At 41.5% G+C, this 23,202-nt stretch overlaps 1 protein-coding gene across 5 annotated transcripts in view; it reads right to left on the bottom strand.

Moving 5' to 3' along the window:
* Window positions 1-3,705: 3,705 nt before the first annotated feature.
* Window positions 3,706-23,202, bottom strand: part of LOC308063652 (sodium channel protein type 5 subunit alpha-like) — a 224,945-nt gene continuing 205,448 nt past the window's right edge. For all 5 annotated transcript variants that reach the window (XM_080386919.1, XM_080386920.1, XM_080386921.1 and 2 more), the window contains 6 exons: window positions 21,115-21,396; window positions 14,115-14,168; window positions 12,423-12,564; window positions 11,013-11,113; window positions 10,259-10,529; window positions 3,706-8,501 (listed from right to left, as the gene is read on the bottom strand). In XM_080386919.1, coding sequence (XP_080243045.1) covers window positions 7,267-8,501; window positions 10,259-10,529; window positions 11,013-11,113; window positions 12,423-12,564; window positions 14,115-14,168; window positions 21,115-21,396 — 2,085 coding nt within the window. In that variant the 3' untranslated portion in view covers window positions 3,706-7,266. The remainder of the gene's footprint in view (window positions 8,502-10,258; window positions 10,530-11,012; window positions 11,114-12,422; window positions 12,565-14,114; window positions 14,169-21,114; window positions 21,397-23,202) is intronic.

The raw sequence follows: 23,202 nt of genomic DNA, 5'->3' as shown, positions 1-23,202 counted from the left end.
TTCCTCTGTAAAGTTAAACATGGCTGTGACTGCAAGTTGTGGTCTGCAGTCTCCAACTCAGTAAAAAAAAAGAGAATATTAAATTCCTTCAAGATCAAAAAAATGCATTTCAGAACTGACAGGGGTACTGTTCAAGCACTGCCATGCTCTGTTGTGAGAAAAGGCAGCCCTTTGCACCAGCCTGGGAAGGAGAGCAGCCCTAGGCGTGCCCCGGGGATTTATCCCTCCCTTCAGACCTTGCCCCACTCAGGTGCAAACTGGGAAACAGCTACAGGATGGGGAGCATCATCCTGTGTGCTATAAAGGTGCAGAGCTGACAGGGGTGTGTGTGTGTAGGGTTTCTTGTGGTGTCTGCTCCAAAGCAGGAATGCAAGCTTTGCTTAACCTGAAGCTCTTTAGCTCAGCCTGCAGCATTTCCATGTCCACTTGGGGCGGGTTTGGAGTAGTACCTGTGCTCCTGCAGCAGTTCTGCGGATCTTGTGAAGGAAGGGGGTGAACAGATCTGCAGCTGTAATGTGGTTTTTGTCTCTAAGCGAGACAGCTTTGAGCTTTGGGTCCACTTTTCATTATGCCTGGGCTGCAATTGCACGAGTAGATTCTAAAAACACAACCCTGTGTGATGCAGTGAGTTTTTCTCCTTCTCGGACATCACGAAGACAAACCATGCTCTAGGTTTCTTCCTAGTAGAACTTAGCTGGTCCTCAAAAAAGTAAAAACTTCAGTGACTCCAGGTTTGTATGCTCTGTAGAAATCTTTTATCACCTGCACAGCTTGTCCCTGAGCTAAAGATGAAAATTATTTTATCTGTGCTTGGTCTGCAGGTTTGGGAAGATTAAAAACTAAGACAAATGTGAGCAACTGGGACAGTGTATATGGAAAAAAAGGGTTGGAAACCTGGCTCCCTGCAGGGCAATTGCTAAATTCCCTTTGGCTTTAGAGTAACTGGGGTTTCACAGAAAACACAGATGTTTTAAAGTACAGGTATATAGTTCAAGTCACCTTTTAACAGATTACAGCATTTTAACTCATTTTAGGACCACTTTGCATGCTTTTATCATAACTGTCTCAGTCTTTGGTGTTTTTCTCTTAAAGCCCCAGGTTTGGTTTTTTCCTAATAGAGTTTTTAGAAAAGCAGATTGCTTGAGAATATGGCCAGGACATACCCTTGACATTTTTGGGAAATAAAAATAAAATAATTAAAAAACAAAACAACCAAAAAATGCGCCAAACCAAGAGATGTTCCTTTTGAATTAAAATCTCACTTTTCAAGCCACTCCAATGATGTTTGAGCACTGGATGGTGGTTTCTGGGACTGTGCAGTGTTCCATGTAGTTATTCTCCAGAGGAAAAACGGACCCGCTGATGCCCTGGTCTGGCAGGGACTCGCTACCCAGCATAAAGCAACGAGACTCCAGGGACAGCAACTGCAGCAGCGGTCTCAGAAACTTTGCCGTGGCAAAAGCATGTGGGCCAGGAGCTGCTCAAAGCTCTGTTTGTCAGCTGGCTAAAATAGCTCTGGCGGAGGTGCTGACAAACCCATACCCGCACTGCAGCCCAACACCTCCAGCCCTCGTGGGGTTATCAGTGACGTTTGACTCCGAAGCATTTTTTCACTCGCTGCCAATAGCTATTCCCCTCGGACTATTTGCTTTCACATGCTTTCCCTTTGACACGGCTGCTATTTCTTTGCAATATGTAAACACTCAGAAGGATTTCCATGTTTGTTCTTCACACGGCGCAGCCAGTCTTTCACAGCTGGCTGGGAGAATTGACATGAAGAAGCAGCCGTTTTCCAGGCATTTGGGGTCGATTTTGTTTTGTTCTTTTTTTTTTCTCTTTTTTTTCTTTTTCTTTTTTTCCTGTGGTCCTGTCTGTTTTCTCTCTTTTTAAAGCCTGTTCTGCTCTTGTCTCAGCACCCCAGCAGCAGAAAAATGCATTGCTGTTGTCAGAAACACAGCACTGTCATTCTACATGGGTGTCCTTTGATACTAGAGCCTGGCGGAGGCTTCACACTGCAAAGCATTTATTTTTTATTTCTCCTCTTCCTACATCATCTTTTGATGATTGCAAAAATCCTCTGTAAAGCAAGCTGCTAATGTGTGGCTTTTCCTAAGAACAGCCTTGGTTTGCCTGTGCTGCTGTAACTGTCTGCCTTAACCCAGACTAGTTTCCAAAGTGGTCCTGGTTATTTAGTAAGACCACTTGCATCAAAAGAATGAACTGAAACCACTAAAAAAAGATCTCAAGGTGAATGTGGAAATTGCAGGCCATGACTGATCTCGCTGATTTCGCATCGGCTTGATTTAATAGATTTGTGGCTTTGCAAAATCAATATAATTTCATGGACTAAAAAAACCCCAAACAACATACACAAATTTGGATTTACTGAGGAGCTAGTCCTCTAGGTTCCTTGCTAGGGCTGGAAAACAAGAAATCCCATTGGCAAAAGTTTTTTAAAATTTCATCATGAAAAACGGAAAATCTGAAAGCCTTCAGAAACTCCCCCAAGTTCTGCATGAAAATGAGGCGAGTCCTGCAACCCAAAGCAGCCCCTAGCACAGTGATGGGAACACACGTATAGGAGTTAGGTCATTCTGGTAAAAATCTAGGCATGGAAATTTTTATAGCAAGGATTATGACCCTGAATTTCCTTCCCATGGGAATTTCGACCACAAATTCTAACTAGGAATTCCCTTAACTAACCAGACAAGGCTCCACAGAGTTCTCATCTCAGCAAACTGCTCCTTCCAACCAAAAACATCTTGCTGAAAACTTTTCAGATGGATTTATTCTACATACACGATTACTCAGAAGTCATATTATTATATGATACATTTGAGCAAATCCTTATTAAAAAAAAAAGTATTTTCCACAAGTCAGACTGCCCCAGGTTAATGTAAAACATTATTATAAACTGATTTTATTAAACTAATTCAAAGGACTGAGTGGACTTTTCATGGCAGTTTAAACCAGCTCTCTTTTTTTTTTTTCTTTTTTTTTTTTTCCTGTTTTAGTATGATTAGGAACCTCCCACATTTAAATAGAAATCAGAGCACTGAAATAGGGTAACCAAATCAGTGCTAGCCAGGGTGAAGATAAGGTTGATTCTATCAATGCTGATAACAGCTAAAGGTTGTCCCCCACCCTTCTGAAGCTCCTCCCAGGATCAAGGCATACATGCGTTGGGAAGGATAGTACTCTTTGTTTAGTATGGATTTTAACATATAGCTAATATAATAATAACCAAAATGCAAATTAATATAATTCAGCTGGAAAGACATCCATATTACCATTAAGCAAATATTCGTTTTATATATTTATTTTTTAATCTCAAGGTAGGATCCCGTATTTCCAGTAAAACCCTTCTTCTTCTAGCTAATCCTTCCGGGCAGAATGGGTTAAAATATCAATGATGGGCTCACCCTATAAATTACTCTGCTTGAAGAGAATTTTTCAGGTCTGCTTCAAATTCATCTGAAGTACCCAGAAATTCTCCATTGATTTCAACAAGCTTTGGCTCAAGCCTTTAATGCCCTGTAGTTAGCCTTACAACGCACGCTGAACTGGAGGAGTTTCCACTGACAAGCCTTCTAACAAAAGTCACCCTGCATTTCCCAAACAAATGTGCTGAAAAAGTCTCAGAGAAATAACATATATGTTGATAAAATAAAATAAAATAAAATTTAAAAAAAGGCACAGAAAATATTTGTTATCCTTATTTATTTAATAAAGAAACATAATAAACTTGAATTTTTCCAGGTACAAACAGCTTAATATGTCCTATGATATTGGCTGATATTTTCCTTGCTCTTTTTGCAGCTTGAGTGATTCATGTGGTAGCCTTTATCGAACAAATCAACAGAAAAAAATGGTAGCACTCACCATGCTTATAGACAGTGTGGGCCAACTATTGAGTTAGTGTCTTTAAATCACTGCACTGGGAGGTTGTGTCATTGCTAGATTCGGATCAGCGTCTCCAGTAATAAAGATCTGCAGCTGAGGTTATCGGACGTTTTCGAAGGGAGCCCTGCATACTATACAAAGACACCGTTCTCTCTTCAGTTCTAAAGAAATGTGCCACAAAACAATAGAAAACCCAATAGAAACCCAACCTTCGAGTTACAAAGGTCTTGAAAGTAATTTACAATTCAGTTTTAGAAAGTTGCACTGTAAACATCTATAGTTAAGACCCTCTTTCAGTTTGGTTTTGTTTTTTTTTTTGCATTATGATATTTTTTTTTTTTACAGGTTTTGGGTAGAAACCAGAACTGTTTGTAATTGCATCAGTACTGTAGGGTGTCACAGCAATGACAATGAAATGTTTGATGCAAGGGTGAAATGACCAGAGGAAAAGCTCTTCTCTGATATTATCAGTGACCAGCTAATTGTCCCATTACATCCCGACCGTTACTGGGCCTGACTCTTGTTGAATATTTTCTAATATAAGTTGAAAATAATCAAAATATTTTAAAACAGCATCACCAACACTGCACTGCTGAGTGCTGGCTGGCTTTTTCCTTGGGTTTTGAACAGTTCATATTGTATGTGAAAAAATCACATAAGAAATGCTCCTTTTTCTTAGTATTTCCCCCTCTTTTTTTATTCTAAAGCTTTGAAAGGAAAATAATTTTACCAGTTGTCAGCCAATAAATGCTCGTTCAGCAAGTAATGAATGTACTATTTTCTAATTAAACAGTTTCATTATAGGCAGCAGCTTGTTGCTAATGATCAATAAATCCCATTGAGAAGAAAACATTTGAATCAGTAAGTCGTGTCCTCTGAGTGTCAGCCACTCTATAAACTCACAAGATACATATATATGTATAGATATACGTATGTGTGTGTATATATATATGCATATAAATATAAAAATCACATACTCTTTCTGGGTGATATGTACAGTCAGAATAACATTACAGCATAAATACACAGGGAATCTGTATAAAGTTTCTCTAATTTGAGAAGCCTTGAGTAATTTTGTTTGTTGAGAGGGGTTAGGGGTGGGGAGGGAGGAAAGAATAAAGAGTGTTTTCACTGTAAGGAACAAAGAGTAGTTCCCTTAAGTTAGAATCTAATTACATACAAGATTTAAAGGCAACAAAATGCCCAGAGGAACAGCCCTATGTTGTACACCACAGACATGGGGTTAAAAGGGCAAGAGAGCATGATTATAATAATACTTATATAGTACGGTTCGTTCCCTTATAGCACTTTGCAACCAGAAAGTCTTACAACACCCCTGTGAGGTAGGTAAGTATTATTACCCCCATTTTACAGATGGGTAAACTGAGGCACAGATAGGTTAAATTATTTGCCTAAAAATCATGTAGTAAGAATCAGGAATAGACCCCAGGAATCCTGATGACAAATCCTCTGAATTATCCGATAGACCACTCTCAAGTGAATGCCTGAGACACCTCTCAATGAATGGAGAGAATATATTAGCCCGTATTTACACAGATACATCGGCATCCTTTTGACATGTTGTGTTTACATATTCTGACTTCGTTAGGGGACAGATAACAATGGCCATAGATAAACTTGACTGTAACATGTCGCTTTAATTCTTGTTGCCAACTCCGTGTGGATTTTGACTCCTTTACAACCTGGGATGTAACTAAATGTCAATGACAATACACCTTAAATACATTCTTGATATCTTTGCTTCTCCAAGGTGAAAAGCACAATTACTCTTCCTTAAAGTGCAATGGCTCATTACAGAAATCTCAAGATTTTCCATGAAGTCCAACCAAACCCAAGTACAATCAGTCTGAAGGTGAAAAAGAAAGTCTGTAATGATGGACTTGTCTCTATATTCCATAAATACTTTCTCACATTCTATGGAGGCTGAAAGTTTAATAATAAATATGAATCTATGTTAGGACATAAAACCTCTAATACTTTTCTACAGCCACACATCTACCTTTCACCCTGTTGTCATTTCTTTGGCCTGAAGCTGATGGACACATCAACCATAAATATTACTTTGCCTACAGGAATGAGGATATATCTATTTTCTAGTAGAATCTTTTTATCGGTTCCTGTACTTCTTGTCCTTCCCCAGTAATCTAATTGTACCATCTGAGACAATGAAAGATGGACATTGAGTAGAAAGGATTCAAAACCTCAAAATTTATATACAGATCCAGAGGAAATTCTCCTCCCACCTTCCTGAGCGGACTGTCGCAGCCCTTCTGCATAGTCCAATTGGTGTTGTTTTTATTATTATTATTATTATTAGTAGTAGTAGTAGTAGTATTTTTGGAGTAATACTGATGCACAGAGTTTCCAATAAGGCTGCTTAGCTCAGTGTTCCTGGGGAAAACATCACCTATCCCACTACCTTAACAGAAACTTTGCTTTGGAGCACTACACACAAACGTGATGCGCTACTTCTATGGCGAGTTTGATTGTGGTATTCAAAGCAGATTCTTGAAACATACTACAAAATTAGTGCTTTTATTAACAGTTTTACAAACAGAATCCATTACTGTCTAGTTTCCTGAAGGATAGAACAAGCCGTTTCTCTCATGATTTTGACATTATTTCCTTCTCTAGGTTTTTGTGTTTCTGCTGATGAGCAGTTGCAAGTCCCAAGAGGGAGGGCTTAGTGTAATAGACAGTTAAAATGCTGCTAATTTGATAGTTTACTTTGCAACAACTTTCCTCTTCAAGCGATGGGGATCCCACAAGTTCCTATTACCTTGACTCAGAGTTCATCATGAAGAGTGTAAGGATCATTAATCTCCATGGAAAAAGAGACTTTTTTTTTTTTTAAGTAAAAAAATATCAAATATAATAAATTTATGAAAGACCATTCACAACATATACAGTAAGTGTTACATTTTGCTACAGCAGCTGTGATTTTTTTTTTTTTTCTTTTTAGAATGCAAGGTCATACATCGCCATAAGTAAACACACTAATATGAGTAAGACCTTAAATGAATGTATACAGCCAGGCTTTATCTGTGGATAGATATACACTGTGTTTACTGTTTTACAGTCTAGCATATTCTTATTCACACCATTGATATAACAGCTATGACCCTGCAAAGATCCTTCCTGTGCATATATAAATATAAATATTGAGCCAAGTCAAAAAGAGCAGGGTCAAAGGTTATATGACTTATTAGACTCCTGTAGTTAAGGGTAAAAACTCCACTGTTTCTTTTGCAACTAATTTTTAATAAGAAGGCTGCTTCAATCATTGTGTAGTTACAGCATTACATTCTGTAAACAATATTTTAAAGCATTCTAAGCAAACATTTAAACAATTGATTCTTTATCCTTGTCTGGTGAGAGGAGACAATCTATAGCCTCATCGCTTTTGCTCGAGTCCGTCATCTTCAGCTGGAGATTATCACTCGTACCTCTGGTGACACTGTCGTAGGATGGAGGGAAAGATGTGGAGGACAGAGTTTCTGATTTGTCTATTGGCCTGCCATAGTTTTCGTTCATCATGAACGCAATAAGACCCTCCTTCTCGGGTGCATCGTCCTCGAGGATGCTGCCGTCAAAAGTTCTGTGCCGATACAAGTAAGATGCCTGCTTCATGGAGCGCCGAAACAAATGTCTCCTGTAGGCTCGCTGGATGACGATAGCAGAGACCTCTTCTTGTTTCCGCCTGAGAGTTGTTGTAATCGGTTCATAAGAGATCTTAGACGGATTCGCTGCCATGAACTTTTCTTCCATCTGTATTTTAAGGGCATCCATCTCTCCGGATTCTCCTAGCACCCTTTTGGTAAAAGCAAACAAAATATCCAAGCAGTGGATCCTGTCTCCACTGACCATGGGCAGGTCCATTGCTATGAGTTTGATTTTGTTTGGTTTCGCTATGCGCAAAGGTTCTGACAGCGCGTCTGCAAAGTCTGAAAGTGCAGAATACTCAATAAACTGAGTGGCTTCAGGGTCAAACTTCTCCCAGATTTCATAGAACATATCAAAATCATCCTCACTTAGAGGCTCTGTACTTTCCTCAGTGGCTACACTGAAGTTCTCTAAAATAATGGCTATATACATGTTTACAACAATGAGAAATGATATAATGATATAAGTAACAAAGAATAAAATCCCTACGGCAGGGCTTCCACAGTCTCCCTTTGAACCATTTGCATTTGGAAGGTTTGGGTCACAATATGGTGGTCCGGTGTTTAAAATAGGGTTGAGAAGACCATCCCAGCCAGCTGATGTGGTGATTTGGAAGAGACAGAGCATGCTGTTAGCAAAGGTTTGGAAGTTGAACATGTCATCAATCCCATGCTCCTTCTTCACATAGGCAAAGTTAGCCATGCCAAAAATGGCATAAATGAACATGACCAGAAAAAGCAAGAGGCCAATGTTGAACAGAGCAGGTAGGGACATCATTAAGGCAAACAGGAGAGTTCGAATTCCTTTGGCTCCCCGGATGAGTCTTAGGATCCGGCCAATCCGAGCCAAGCGAATGACTCTGAAGAGTGTGGGAGAGAAGAAATATTTCTGGATGATGTCAGAAAGTACGGTGCCTTGGAAAGAAAAGAGACACGCAGTGAGTTAGTACATGGGAAATAATGCCAGGCTCCTCTTTAAAGCAATCAGTAGGATTATGGACAAAATCAATGAAAAATTCTCTGGACTGGAAGAACCATGATAAAGGGAATGGCATTGTCATTAGTGTTTTCATGCCCATTTAATCTATGCAAACTTTCTTGAGGCTGTGAGCAAAGATGTCAGCGGTAGTGACAGTTTTATTAAGGGAAAGCTTGTCTACTGGGAATGAGAAACCAGGATCAACTCAGACAGGACACAGATATCTGCAGCTTTCAGCCATGACCCACCTGAGTGATTTATCCTGAGTGCGGCTGGTCAGAATTTTTCTGATATGACAGTATTTCTGTCTGTGAAGTGTTAGCAAGTCAGCACTGAAGAGCTGGTGTGCTGGGCTCGTTTTTCTGAGCCAGCACCACAACAGCGCAGGTTTCTACTGGAAAGCTGCTTGGTTGATTGGTTGCTTATTAATTTTTCCCATTTGCCTGATGGGCTGGGCAGGAACTAAGGGCCAAGATTGTACTTGCAAGGAAAAGAGCTTGCATCCCTGTAGCTGAACTCTTCCTGCAGAAACAGAGCAGCTTGGTGGATTGTTTAATGACAGCAATCCCTGGCTGCACTGAGCTGTGCTGAGCTCACATCTCCCAGCCCAGCCTGGGACAGGTCTCACTGGCATGGCCCAAGTCCTCTGACACCAAACAACCTGGCTGATCATGCGGCAGCACTACAGCCAATGTGACAGGTCTGGTTAACTGGCTGTAGTGGGCATATCCAGAGCATCCAGCACCAAGGTTCTCATGGCAGCTGCATGGCAGTGATGTTCCATGGGTGACCCAAATCTGTGAAATCCAGGCGGTCCAAAGTCCCCAAAGCACAGGCTGCTCTGTGGGCACCAGAGATCTCCTGCACTGGGATCTTGCAGGTTCTCTGGTCCACCAGAGAAGGTTCAGAGCAACAGGAGCATCAGTCAGTGAGAAGATGGCTCTGTGTTCTTAATATGACACCTTTTCATTCACCTATTCCCTCCTTCAAAATGGAAACTTTTTTTGAAGAGCTGAATTTCTGAGTTCCTTCTGCTCTCTGGATCAGTTGATCATCTTCCAGTTACTACTTTATTTCCAACGTAAATGAAAAATCTTTTGGCAGGATTTCAAATTCACATTTGACCTGTACTTCTGTAGCACCTAACTTACGATCTCTGGTTGGGGCTGCAGAGCAGCAAAAGACACAAATTAACAATAAAATGGTGTCTTTCTGTTTCTTCCCTTGGACATATGAGGGTGTGGAGCTCTAGTAACAACAGGGCTGAGAACAGACAGACTCACGGCACCTGCCCAAACCTGCCCTGAAGGACTATTTCATACTGTTTTAATAGAAAGTAAATAGCACAACAACAACAATGCACGTGTCCTTTTCATGTGGCTTTTTTACTTCTCTGTCTTTGGCTGTTATGCAGAACCAGGGTTAAGTGTACGGTGCCAGTTCTGAATGATGTTTTATCACTATGAACCATTAAGCGTACGTTGAAACCAAACTGTGTTACGATAAATCTCATAATTTTGCTGATTACACAAGTTATTGTTAGGCAGTAATTGCATACTAAAAAAATATGCTTAAGATCCAGTTCTCTGAACTGAAAGTGTATATTATTGCACAGAGCCTTTAACTTTGTCTAATTAATTTTATGTCTGACTTTTAAACTTTGGAGTTTGGGTGAAAATGCAGGTTCACCTACCTACGATAGACAGAATCACGACGACAAAGTCAAATATGTTCCAGCCGTTGGTGAAGTAGTAGTGTCGCAGCGCCAGCATTTTGATGATGCACTCCCCAGTGAAGATGGCAACAAAAAGCATGTTAATTTTATGGAGGATGTTCACTTTTTCTTGACTTTGGTCATCCGTTTCCACCATCATGGTAACCATGTTAAGGCAGATGAGGATCATGATGGAGACATCAAAGGCTTGTTTTGAGACGACATCAAAAATAAAACCTTGATATTTGTTCTGGAGGGGAGGAAAATGTTTAGTTAGGGAATTTGAACCATGTCAAAATGATGACATCATTGTCTCCTGATTGATCAGAAAGCAGAGGAAAATAGACAATATACTACTTCTGATCGGAACTTCATAAGCTTAAAGATGATGACCAATGGTTGTATGATAGGGTTTTCAAACCCATTTACTCCTAATGCATCTTGAAACTACTGAAGAAACACCCTGGACTGGTGCCATGAATTCATTCAATGCAGGCATGCGGCCATGGGCATATGGAAATTGCAATTCCAGTCAATATTTCAGAACAGTGGGAATTTTGTAGCACAGGAGACTGGACTTGCAAATACTGTCCAAAATCTAAACATGTAAATACTAAGTGGCTTTAATCTGGCAGTGATCACCGCTCCTACACTGGGAAGTTGAATTGCATTTAATCTATTAAATACATATTCAGCTATTACACAAAGTTGAACCGAATTATGCCATTCTTACCAGTGGCCTTGGGATTGGCTTTTGAGGTTTCTTAGATCCCAGCTTTTTCATTGCATTATAATACTTTTTCTGTTCTTCTGTCATAAAGATGTCTTGGCCACCTAAGTATAGGGTGAGAACAAAGACATTATTTTTGATGAAAAGAGCTCCACTGCCCTCATCCAAAGTTCAGGGCTGCATTCTCTTCTATTTTCTTATTTCCCTTTTCATGTAGCTTTCACCAAAATATCTAAGAAGGTATCCTTCCTTGCCTGGGATGGAGTCAATTTTCTTTGTAGTAGCTGGTATGGGGTTATGTTTTGGATTTGTGCTGGAAACAGCGTTGATAACAGAGGGATGTTTTCGTTATTGCCCAGCAGCCTCACACAGAGCCGAGGGCTTCTCTGCTCCTCACCCCACCCCACCAGCGCTGGCTGGGGGGCACAAGGAGCTGGGAGGGGACACGGGTGGGACAGCTGCCCCCCACTGACCAAGGGGACATTCCATACCGTACCACAGTACATCACAGTACATCAGCACATAAAGATGGGGAAGAAGAAGGAAGAGGGGGGATGTTTTGAGTGATGGCATTTGTCTTCCCCAGTCCCCATTACTGGTGCTGGAGCCCGGCTGTCCTGGGGGTGGCTGCGCACCTGCCTGCGGTGGGAAGTGATGAATGAATTCCTTGCTCTGCTTTGCTCGCACATGTGTTTTTTGCTTTAGCTGTTAAACTGTCTTTATCCCAATACAGGAGCTGTCTCACTTTTACTTTTCTCACTCTCTCCCCCATCCTGACATGGCGGGAGTGATGAGCGGCTGCGTGGGGCTGAGTTGCCTACTGAAGTTAATAGGGGCATTATGGGATGCAGCACTAGGAGCTGCCTACAGCGTGGAGGCAATGGGCATGAGGCACAGAGCAGTGCAGTCAGCCAAGGAGGAGTAAGACTCAGATTCTGCCTGCACTTGAGGAAGGTGAGAAAGGAAAGCACAAGAACCTCAGCCCGTTGTTTAAAGCCTACAAAGCAGTGAGAAACAGAGGTCTCAAGCCAGGCTGCTCCTCCCTGACCCTGGCTGCACCCTGGGGCAGACAGGCGATGGGCTGAGGGGAACACGCTGGGCTGCTCTGAGGGACAGCGGTGTTTGTGTCGGGGGACACCAGGGTGCTCTGTGCCCCTGTGGCAGTCTCTGCCAGGGATCCCATCTGCATGGAGCTGCTTCCCTGATTTCTGTGGGGAATGCAATCCCCCAGCCTGTATTTTCAGGATGCTCATCCTATGGGGACATCAGGGGCTGCTACAACTGTGCTTCTGGAAAAGTCCTGCAAGGTGGTTTCTGTGCCTCTTCTGTCAATGCTAATCTCGAGACTTGGAAATCTGTGCCTTGCCCCGGTCTCTGTAGCAATCCCAAGTGGATGTGTAGCATGTGCACTACTTATCTTCTTCTTTTGTTGGTTGAAATTGTCAATGATGACACCAATGAAAAGGTTCAATGTGAAGAAAGACCCGAAGATGATGAAAATCACGAAGTACAGGTACATGTATAAATTACATTCCCATTCAGGCTGCTCCTCACACTGCAAAGGGAAAAGGGAAAATGTGAAAATGACAGCATCTCTGCACACATCAAAATACTCATGCAGTTCAAAGAAAACTGTTCATTGGCACTAAAGATTATGAAACAGAAAAAATAGCGTAACTCCCACTAGCAGAGTCAGCGCTCCTCGGTCTCTGTTTGAAGTTTACTACTGGCATCTGCAATGCCACGGTCAATTCGGCTGCATTTCACAACACTGTCACAGCCATCACACTGCTCCAGAAAGTGCAACTTCAGAATAAATCCATTAAAATGTTCTCAGTCTGATCCCAGAAGGGGAAAAGAATCAATTTTCTGATTACCCCTAATCTCATATGAGCTAATGGTACTTACAAAAAACAGAAGTATGATCACAGTATAGCTAAAAGCTACTGAAAAACACTGCATTTAGAAGTACGATTTTTCTTTTATGGAGGGTGGAAATGAATAAGATCTCTTGCTGAAGAACTGAGCAATGCAGTCCAGTAATCTCAAATCACATGAACCACATTTGGCAAAAATGCTGAGATTTGCCCCAGCAGCTCCAGGTATCTAACCGAACTGCCAGAAGCTCACATTTCCCTAAACGCTGTATTTTCTCACGTGTAACCCATGAGTTTCATTCAGCAGCAGGGAGGATACACACATGTGTACATGTACTACAAGAATAAATCAACGTCATGAGCTATGTTATGCAAAGGTGCTTCCCTGCCCCTATGATACCATGAGGTTTTTCTACCCCCTAGTCCTCTGTTTAGGGCTTGACTCCCTGTTACTCAGTTCAGCCTGTCAAATCAGCAGTACCAGATAGCTACCTAAAAAATTAAGAGTAAGTGTGATCTTTTTCCTTTAATATTACTAAAAGGGGGAAAGGAGACAACAGATCCTTTGATAAAAAAATAAACAAACCACGTGTGATGCAGCAGTAGCAAGGGAAATGCCTTTTTTTTTTTTGTTTTTAGGAAACCAGGAAGCTGCACAGGAGGCAGGTGAGACCTGGGCGGTCACCAGCACCCAGATCTCCAGCACATCTCAAGCCAGAGCAGCCCCTTTCCCTGTCAGGAGCTCCCCCACCCTCCTCGAGTGGAGCTGCCGGTTGCAGGGAACAAACTTACTCATGGTGAAGACATAGGGAGGGCTGAGTATGTGGGTTACAAGGGGAATGTAATCTAAACCCACCACTTTTAAACAGGTTCTATCATCAAAAGTTAGAACCTTAGAAAATACGGCAGTCAACAGGGAGACTGGAAGGAACAGAGGGTAAAATTTAGGGTTTTGGGAGACAGTCTCACCTTGGAGGTACCTCTCTGTGTTGGGAGTTTTGCAGTATGAATAGATAAATCAGTTGTGCAAGAACTGAGGGCTACATTTGTTTTAAGCTGAGGGTTGTGATGCCTTAGTAGCAGCTGCAAAAAATCAAGGTCTGCAACTTTCTTAACCAGAGAAAGACAGGGACTTGTAACCTGCATGTATTTTTTTTGTTGTCAGACACCACAAATGCTGCAAAGGTCAACGGGGAAGGAAATGATTAGTTTCCTTGTAGTGACTTACCTCTCGTGAATCCACTGCTGCATACATAATATCCATCCAACCTTTAAATGTGGCCTGAAAGAAAAAAAACGAAATGCATAATTAAGCATATTAAATAAGTGTATATTTAAATGATTATATCATTTCTGTGATGAGTTTTAAAAATGCAACGTTGAGCATGTTCTTCACAGTTAAGGAATTGCCTCTCTTTTAAAGCAGTGTGTATCCCTGAGTTTATGATCATCTAGGTGTTTAAAATCATTCCAAAATGGCTTTCTCCTAGATTCTCTTATTCATGTTTTCTGATTTTCTTGCCTTGTAGGGGTAAACTAGAGGTTTTTGAAAGAGATTTTAAAAAGGAGAAAAAAGATGGCCATTAAATCTTTGGAAGTTTTGACCTTAAGAATTTCAAGTAATGAAGAAATAAGACTACACAGGACAACTCGGAGTGCTCTCCTGCACAAGTCTCGGACCAGATGACACGCATCCCATCCATAGTGCTTGTCCAGGCTGACAGGCAGCAACTGCACTGTAGGATCCCACTGAAGGTTGGATTCTGCCCTCTTTTAAAACAGGGTAAATCAAGGCAAAGTTAAAGCCCAGGGAGCTGCATAAATCACAGCTGACTGGAAGGGAGCAAAGGCAATCAGCACCTGCTGTGAGCCCGGACCTGGAAACAATCTGCTTTACTGTTCAGATCTGATTTTTTTTTTACATCAAGGTTTTTTATTTTTTTATTTTTTTTAATTATTTAAACAAGGAGGAATTCTACAGAAGTCAGTGTCTCTGACTGGAACCTGCAATGCAGGAAGGGTAGTGGCAACACCCCTAGGAGAAACACACAGAAGTGATTTTTTACTATTCTGTAGCAAAATCATGACTTTCTGCTCTCACTATGTGCATCTCATCAGGTGCAGCCTGATGCCAAACACACCTGGCATTAGGTCTGGCCCTGGCCTAAGCCACGTTGCCTTTATATTCGTTCTCTGGGGTTGTTTCTCATTTGACTTCTGACCCATTTAGATTTAGCCTGGATTTAAAACCAGTGTGAGCAGATAATCAGGCATTTTTGGATTTATTCATGTAATCAGATTTACACTAGCATCCATGAAAGACCCACACCCAATATTTTTTTGCATCCTAGTGACACTTAGGTTGAATTTTCTCCTGGTACGTAGGCACGCAATTCCAGATAATGCTAATATGAATTTGGCCAGTGGTTCCCAGGAGAAGCCCAGGCATTCGTGTTCAGCTAGGTACATCCAGTGGTTTTAGAAATGCTCCATTATCCACTCTCCACTATTACATTAAATCCTGAAGGTAACGCTGCCTTCCCATTTCCCTCTGAAGGCTACTGAACTAAAGCAAAATGCTGTACAAGAGGTCAACCGTATTTCTCATTCAACTATATATAAAATAATGTTTGAAAGGTTGCATTCATTTTTGTCTACTGGTTGAAAGAGATTACACCCCCCCAACCCCCAAATCAGAACACTTTGGAAAATCTATTCCATGGTACAGTGTTTTAAAAACCACTTTAGATGTAAAGTGTTTACAGGAATGATCAGCAGTTTTATAGAAACAAATAATTATTTGAAGCTGTCATGCTGATCCTCCTTAACTGTTCTAATATTTTACTTTTTTGCTGTTCTCTTTCTAATCTGATGAAAAACTTTCTGGTGTCATTTACAGTCACTTGCAGCTTCCAGCTCCAAGTGCCGTTCAGGAAGGGAGGGTGGGATGAAACAAGAAATCCTTTCTGTGGCACAAAACTATATGATCTTAGCCTGTACTTTTCTCCCACTTGGGAAGAAATCTTTTCTCTTGAGTAGCTGTTTTACCCTTCAATGTGTACCACAGACGCAAGAGACTCTACTGCCAGGCACAGTGGTTTATAGTGGTAACGGATGATGAAGTGATCTGACAAAAATAAATATTAAGAGAATGAAGTACTGTGATTTTCTGTTTTTCCCAGTTGTCCAGAAGTAAGAGAACTAAAAATCCATGGGGCTTCTGGAAAGCTTCCCTAGACACTTCATCTGCAGAGGGTAAAAGATACCGAGAATGAAAGAAATATAACACTGGAAAAGAAATTATTTATCTGGAATTAGTAACCACTTACAGTGTGGATAAGGAAGTGACAAAATCTTCATGGGAGTGTTTGTGATATTATCCTGCCTGGAAGCTATCCAAAGAAACACCACTTTCCACTGAAACTGTCATGTGATGAGATTATCTACTGATAAACTCATCTTGGGATGGGATTATGTTTTGTTATTTGACTGGTGGTTATAGCTGCAATGCAGTAAATTAGTGGGGAGGAGGGTAGGTGGGATGGCACTAGCTGGAGCCTTAAAACAAAACAAGCCTTTATATCTGTGAGTTTACTTGGGGGTTTGGGGGGGGGTTGTAGGTTTTTTTGGTTTTGGTTTTTTTTTGTTTGGTTGTGTTTTTTTTGGGGGGGTGTGTGTGTGTGTGTGTTTTGTTTGTTTGTTTGTTTTGTTTTTTTTCAAGAAGAGGATTGCATTAGCGCAATAAAAATGGCTGCTTTTGACAGTAGAAATCCTGGTCTTTGCGTTTCCAAAATACTTCTTTAAGCACTACTGTTGGTGAGAGAAACTTCTGAAAACTAAACCAGGCACCAGCAGTACAGCCAAACTACATGTCTGTAAGTTGGCTATGCTAACTCCACTGTCTGCTGGCTTTTCTGTCATATTTTTTAGTTTGTTCAATTTTAACATAGCAGCAATTTTATACGGAACATTTGTTTTATATCTACTTTGTGTTAAGATTTGGTGGGGAGGGCACCACTGAGCATTGGACCCACCAGGGCACCCCCGAGGTCTGCACTGCGCTGGGCTGTGTGGGCTCCAAGGGCACTGCCTCTGCTCCCTTTGAATTTCCACCAGTACTTCCTCATGGAATTGGACATAGGATCTTTGATCTTTGGACATATGGAGAAATCTACCCTGGTGCACCAATTTATGGTGTGTTCAGAAGCACAGACTTTTTGCACATTTTTCATCCACAGTGAGAGTAGAATCTGGCATTGCAGTTTACAGAAGTGCAAGAGATTGTGTAACTTTGTGTGTAATTTTAGACACACACTGGTGTCTCATGACAGTTTTGTAGCTGATTTATGAGCTCAGTTGTGACTTCAAACCTGGGATGAGAGGATGATTTAACTCTGTGGCTCCTGATTGCTGTACTGGTCTAGGAGTGCTTCTGTCATCTTCCCATCCCTTCTCTGGCATCCCAGAGTGAGAAAGAACTGTAGGACATATTAGATGTAAGTCTATTCCTGTCTAAGGAGAACTTTTCCAAGCAAGCCAGATGGTATGGGAGAGACAACTTGTATTCTTGGTGTTCTTCAATAGATTCCCAAAATTTCAAGATACATTGCAAAAAAATACATGGAGGTGATCATAACATGAAAGGAAGGATTCCACAAGGGAAACGCAAGATTCCTATCAGAAATTTAGGCTATTTCTTTGTTCAGCTCAAATACAGATTTATAAAACATAGGTGCTGTGATCTGCAAAGCAATTCTGGGTATATAGAAAAAAAATTACTGAAGCACTAGGTTGTAGCAATATTTTTTTCCTAACAGATTAGGGTGTTAAGGGTGTTCAATCCCCTGAAGAGCGAATCATCCTTCTTGCAAATTAAAAAGTCATTATAATAATGATCTTTTCTTCCCTGTGAATGAGGCATTTCTCTTGCTTGTAGAGTGAGCAGAGGCTACCTCCTATTTTAGTAATCTGTTCTGAGACAACCTGTTAGTTGGAGAAGCTTGAAACTTGACTGACCACCTCACGTGAATGTTTTCTCAGACTCATTAATTCAAAGTGGCATTGTCAGAATGTGATGGATCCTAAACAGGGTAGGAAAATAGCAGAGAATATTTGGGGAAAGTTTCATGTAGTTCTTAACCAATTGTCAGAAAGTTTGCCTCTGGATAGTAGGAAGCCTTAAAGCTTCCATAGTAGTAACTTCTAATTTCTTTCAATGATGTTGTAGAAGTGAAGACAGAATAGTAGGCAGGCAGATTTGTTTTACATATTTCCATTTGGATTTTCAGACACATTCAGGCCTTCAAAGGTAACTTCACAGTCACTTAAAGAGTATGTTGCAGCAGGAGAAAAAGTCAGCAGTCAAAAGACAAGTCCCACTTAAAAGCTCCCGTTTTGGATCCCGGCTGGTTGTAACCAAAATGCCTATCTCATCATTGCTGCGCACTGTCTCAGCCTGAAAAAAGATGCCTGGATGTGCCTGTCTCTTTAGGAGAGCTGAGCTGTTAACTGATCCCCTGCAATTCTCACGGTGGTTTGCTCATGAAACACAACCCCATATGGAGGATATTTGGCAAGGAGCACCTGTAACCGACACTCCTCGGCTGGAGTCTGGCAAAGGAGATCCAGATGTTTGGGCCCCTTCTCTGTGCCTGTCATCTTTATTGCCTAAGACTGTCATTAGCATTAGACATAAGAGCTCCAGGTGCAGGATGAAAGTTAAAAGCAATCCCCTAATGGCATCTGGCTCCTGCCTTTCCTCCTGGAAGAAGTCAGCGCCTGCCGTAGAAGCTGAGCAACGTTTTGGGACTCCTTAATTTCCTACCATAACCAGGTTTGTCCTGCACAGACTCCACATTTACGTCATTCCTTTTGTACTACTTCTCTGCTACCCAATACAGGATCACAGGTTTGAAAGAAACGTGCAGGGTCATCAAGTCCATTGGCAGCTGGAAAATATCAGCACTAAACTGTCCCTTCATAAATGTGCTGAGGTGCCGAGATCCACCTTACAACCAGTTATGCTCCTTCTGCCACCACTGGTTCCAACAGAAGACAATCCCACCTGCTGAATGCAACCAGTATCACCAGTGCCATGTGCCCAGGAACTGATGCTGCAGAACAGTAGAAGACAGTGCTTCAGGATATTCCTTAGCAACACCCATTTATGAAAAGTTGCAGATTTCCAGAATGCTGGAGCCTGTGCCTTATAAAAGAAATGATGAAGGAATAACTACTGTTCTGATGGAATTTATTCACCAAACTAGGCATCTGTTATGTAGTCGTGGAGGAGATAGGAAGCTTCAGGTAAGCACAATATTTTAAACCGGGGAAATTTTGCTCAGCTACGTTGGATGTTTAAATAAAAGAAAAAGAAAGCACTATATAGAACGGAAAATCTAATTAAAGACGTTCAAAGTGAATTAATCTGCCCTGCATGGGTGAGCTGGATATCATAATTACATGCAAAAGATAAAAGCTTTCGGTCTCAGCAAGTTCAGCTTTATGTCATGGAAAGAACCAGAAGGGGTTGTGCCCATTCTAACCTTTCTGCTTTCCAGAGGGTATGAAAGCAAAGGCTCGATGGACAGTGGTCAGAAAATCTCACACTCCAGTGTACGTGTACCAGGACACAGTGGACCAGGATAAGCATTTCTACAAAAAGGAAAGCTACTTCATGGAGCTATTTCATGCATCTGTGACTGGGGGGTGGGGGGGTGGGGCAGGGTGGGGAAGATCTGGGAGAAAGCAAACCTGTGTGATGGGAAGGAGTAGGGCTGGCAGATCCGATGGGGACCTGTGGGAGGCTCACGCCCTCTCAGAAGGGCAGGGAGGACCCAGGGCAGCACCCTATTGCACTGCAAGGGGTGAATGTCTATACGTGACAGCTGACTTGAGCTCCCAGCATGCAAGTTTTTATCCCAGAAGCAAGGAATGCCGTCACAGGCAATTCAAGAAAGTAACGTCCCTGTCCAAGGGTGTAGCGAGGGGCTTGTTTAATTCCGTGAACATAAAATGCAACACAACAAACATTGCTAGTGCGTATCCAGCCCTTGCCATCACTAGGCTTCAGAGCAAGTTAGGAACAACGGAAATAAGTATTGTTACCACTGTTTCACTTGAGGGGCACATGGAACTGAAACACAAAGCAATTTGTCTAAATTCACTCAGTAGTCTGGCAACAGAGCTCGGACAAGAAGATGGAGTCTCCTGTGGCTCTATCCATCAGGTTGTGCTGCATCACAACACAGTAAATCTCATCACATATAACTCATTTATCCATGTTTTACATTTGCTGCTGAATGTTCTGTCTTTATAGATCAAGTATTGCCATCGGTTTTGAACCTCAACAGTCTCTTCTCTGATATGCTCTTGCCACCTTTCTGGAGACACCAGGCTGTATGGAGCACAGCAATCTGATCACCTCCACGTTTCACAGTTAGGTTCAGTCTGACTCGTGAAGTTTAGCAGGTGGAAATGAGGTGAAGAACCAGAATGAGAGGCTAACGGAGGTGGAAGGTGAGCAGAGGACTGTAAATTAAGACTCCTTTGTGATTACAGCTTTATGCAGTAACTTGAGCTGAGTAACCGAAGGCACTGCAACTTCATTTTTCCCCAGCAGGGCATAGTGAAGTCCCAGGCTTTTCAGGGGGGCTAGTACACTCTGTCTGCATGAACAGTCCTTCCTGGGCCATGACTTTTTGTTTCTGGAACTGAACTTTGCTCTGGATTACAATATCACAAAATGGTCATAGAATCGCAGAATCATGGCATCGTAGAATCACAGAATGGTTTGGGTTGGAAGGGACCTTAAAGATCATCTAGTTCCCACCCCCCTGCCACGGGCAGGGACACCTGCCACTAGACCAGGTTGTTCAAAGCCCCATCCAGCCTGGCCCTGGACATCTCAAGGGATGGAGCATCCACAACTGCTCTGGGCAACCTGTTCCAGTGTCTTGGTCTTTAATTCTCCTGAACAGTCCAATCGCCTCCCAAAGGACTATATTAGTGATGCACCAGAAATTCAAACTAAACCCAGAAGCTGCCATAAACATCCCTAGGCCAAATTAATACACCAAATATGACTCATTTACATTTGAGGAAAGGCATTCCCTTATGGATGAGGCTGAAAAATTCTGAAAAGTGTAGAGGTTAACCGAGCCTTTAAACTGTTGATTTCAGTGGGAACAAGCAACATTTGCCCATTAGTTTCTGATGGTCACACTTACCACTTGCAGCAGAGCCAGGTACCCAGCACCAACATTATCAAAGTTAACTTTAACTTTTGTCCAGTAAAATGTGCCTGACACGTTATACAGTATGCAGTCACTCATGTTGTTAATAATTTTTGAGTCTAAAGGCATATCTCCTTCTGTCTTGTTAATGCACTTCCCAAACTTCCCAGCAAACAGGTTCACTCCCATGATGCTAAAGATAAGCCAGAAGATGAGGCAGACGAGCAGAACATTCATGATGGAAGGGATGGCTCCCACGAGAGCATTGACCACCACCTTGGAGAAACGGGAGAGGAAAAACAGATTTAATATCATCACTTACCCAGATGCTTTGCTAACAAGCTGTTGTGCATCCTTGATTAACTAGGCTGAACCCTCACATGGTGACAGGTGGATAACTACTAACACTACTTGAGGAGCCAGACCACCACTGAAGACTTCACACATGATTATATCTCAATCTCTTTGTAATTGAAGAGCTAATCTGTTGGCATCCCATGCATGGGATGATGTTTTTTCAAGGGAAATTTTTTAATTCAGGACCAATCTGTGAAGTCATCTTGACATCTCAGATCCTACCGGAAAATACACTCCAAACTATCTCTCATAATCATATGATTAATTGGAAACAGCTGGGGTACATCACAGTGTCTTAAAATAGACCAAAAAATAAGATTTCTGAAATCTTTTACTGAACTCAGGCCTCCATAGTCCTTGGAACGTGAACTCTAGCTGTGAAAAATATTACTTATTTAAATAATAACTGATTGAGACATAGTGTATGAAGGCAGCTTCCCCTGTCTGATCAGTATGCATGATTAAAACAGTGAAACCTTTCTAATTTTGAAAAAATATGCATTATTTTTTCCTGTGGCATGCTGTAAAGTTCCTACACACCAACCCAGGCAGGGCTGTATACTTCTGTGTAAAATCATATGTAAAAATAAAAGGTAAAAGGAGCTTTTAAGGTATTGGAATGATGGCACGGGCAATGAGCAACACTCTGAAGCTATGCAAAACCAATAAAGGTCAGACCATCTACAGATCCTCTATGGCTGCCGGATTTGAACGCAGTGTTATAATACCAGTACATCAACAAGGCAAGCTGCACATCATTTACCAATACTTTCTGAGGGAAGAACACTATCACAAAATATATTTTTCCCCTTCCTATGTCAAGAAGGTTTCTTCATATTCACAGCTTTTGGAGATGCTGCAGTTGCACAGTCCAGGCAGAGATGCCTGAGCGCCCTGCTGCAAGCACCAGCCCCACTGCGTGAATTTGTCTCCATCTCTGTCTCATGCTTCGGAGAATAAAATCTGGTAGGCAGACATTAAGCTCTTCCTCTTCTCCATCTACATTTCTGAAACCAAGACAAGGTGATATTGATCCATAAAAATTAAATTTTATTCAATTGTGAATCTGATTATGGAAAATATCAGCTCTTGGTTTCTCTTATATTAGTGTCCAATTTTCTGGCAAGCTAATAATGTAACATGCGTTTCCCCACCATTTTTGCATTGCTGAGGAAGAAAAATCGCCGGAGGAGTAATATGGGTTTCATGCATGTATAGCAGCAGCTTCATCTACAATGTACAATACAAAATTATGTAGCTCTTTCAAAATCCAGATTTATATTTTGTGCATTTATGAATGAAGCTAATTTTTATACAGGAAAAGCTGCTTGACCAATTTATTTTTTTTTTCTGTATAGGCCCATTCCTGATGACTATTCAATTTCTTTCCTTTTTTTTTCCTTCTAATTTTATCTTTCAATTTGGGATGTTAATCAATGTCTAGCTTCGTTGTTCTAAGACCAAGTTTACTGTGTTCACCAAAATGCCAACTAATTTCCAAATCAAGGGCTTATTTGGATATAGCTTTGGCCTTTGTCAAAGTAGCTTTTTTTTCCCCATTTGCTGCTATGTAGGACAATATTTTTGTTCAATTTTAATCCATGACAGCACAAAGCCACTGCACTTCTGTTACACATGCCGCTGCACCCAGCTCCCACCCGCCAGCCCTGTGACAGGACACAGACATCCAGGTTTCAGCAGTGCAATCAATGGCGATGCCCGCAT

Source organism: Falco punctatus (genome assembly GCF_963210335.1).
Source record: "Falco punctatus genome assembly, chromosome: 4".
Classification (NCBI taxonomy): Eukaryota; Metazoa; Chordata; class Aves; order Falconiformes; family Falconidae; genus Falco; species Falco punctatus.
Note: the sequence above shows the minus strand (reverse complement) of the source record. Positions and strands in the feature narration are given on the sequence as shown.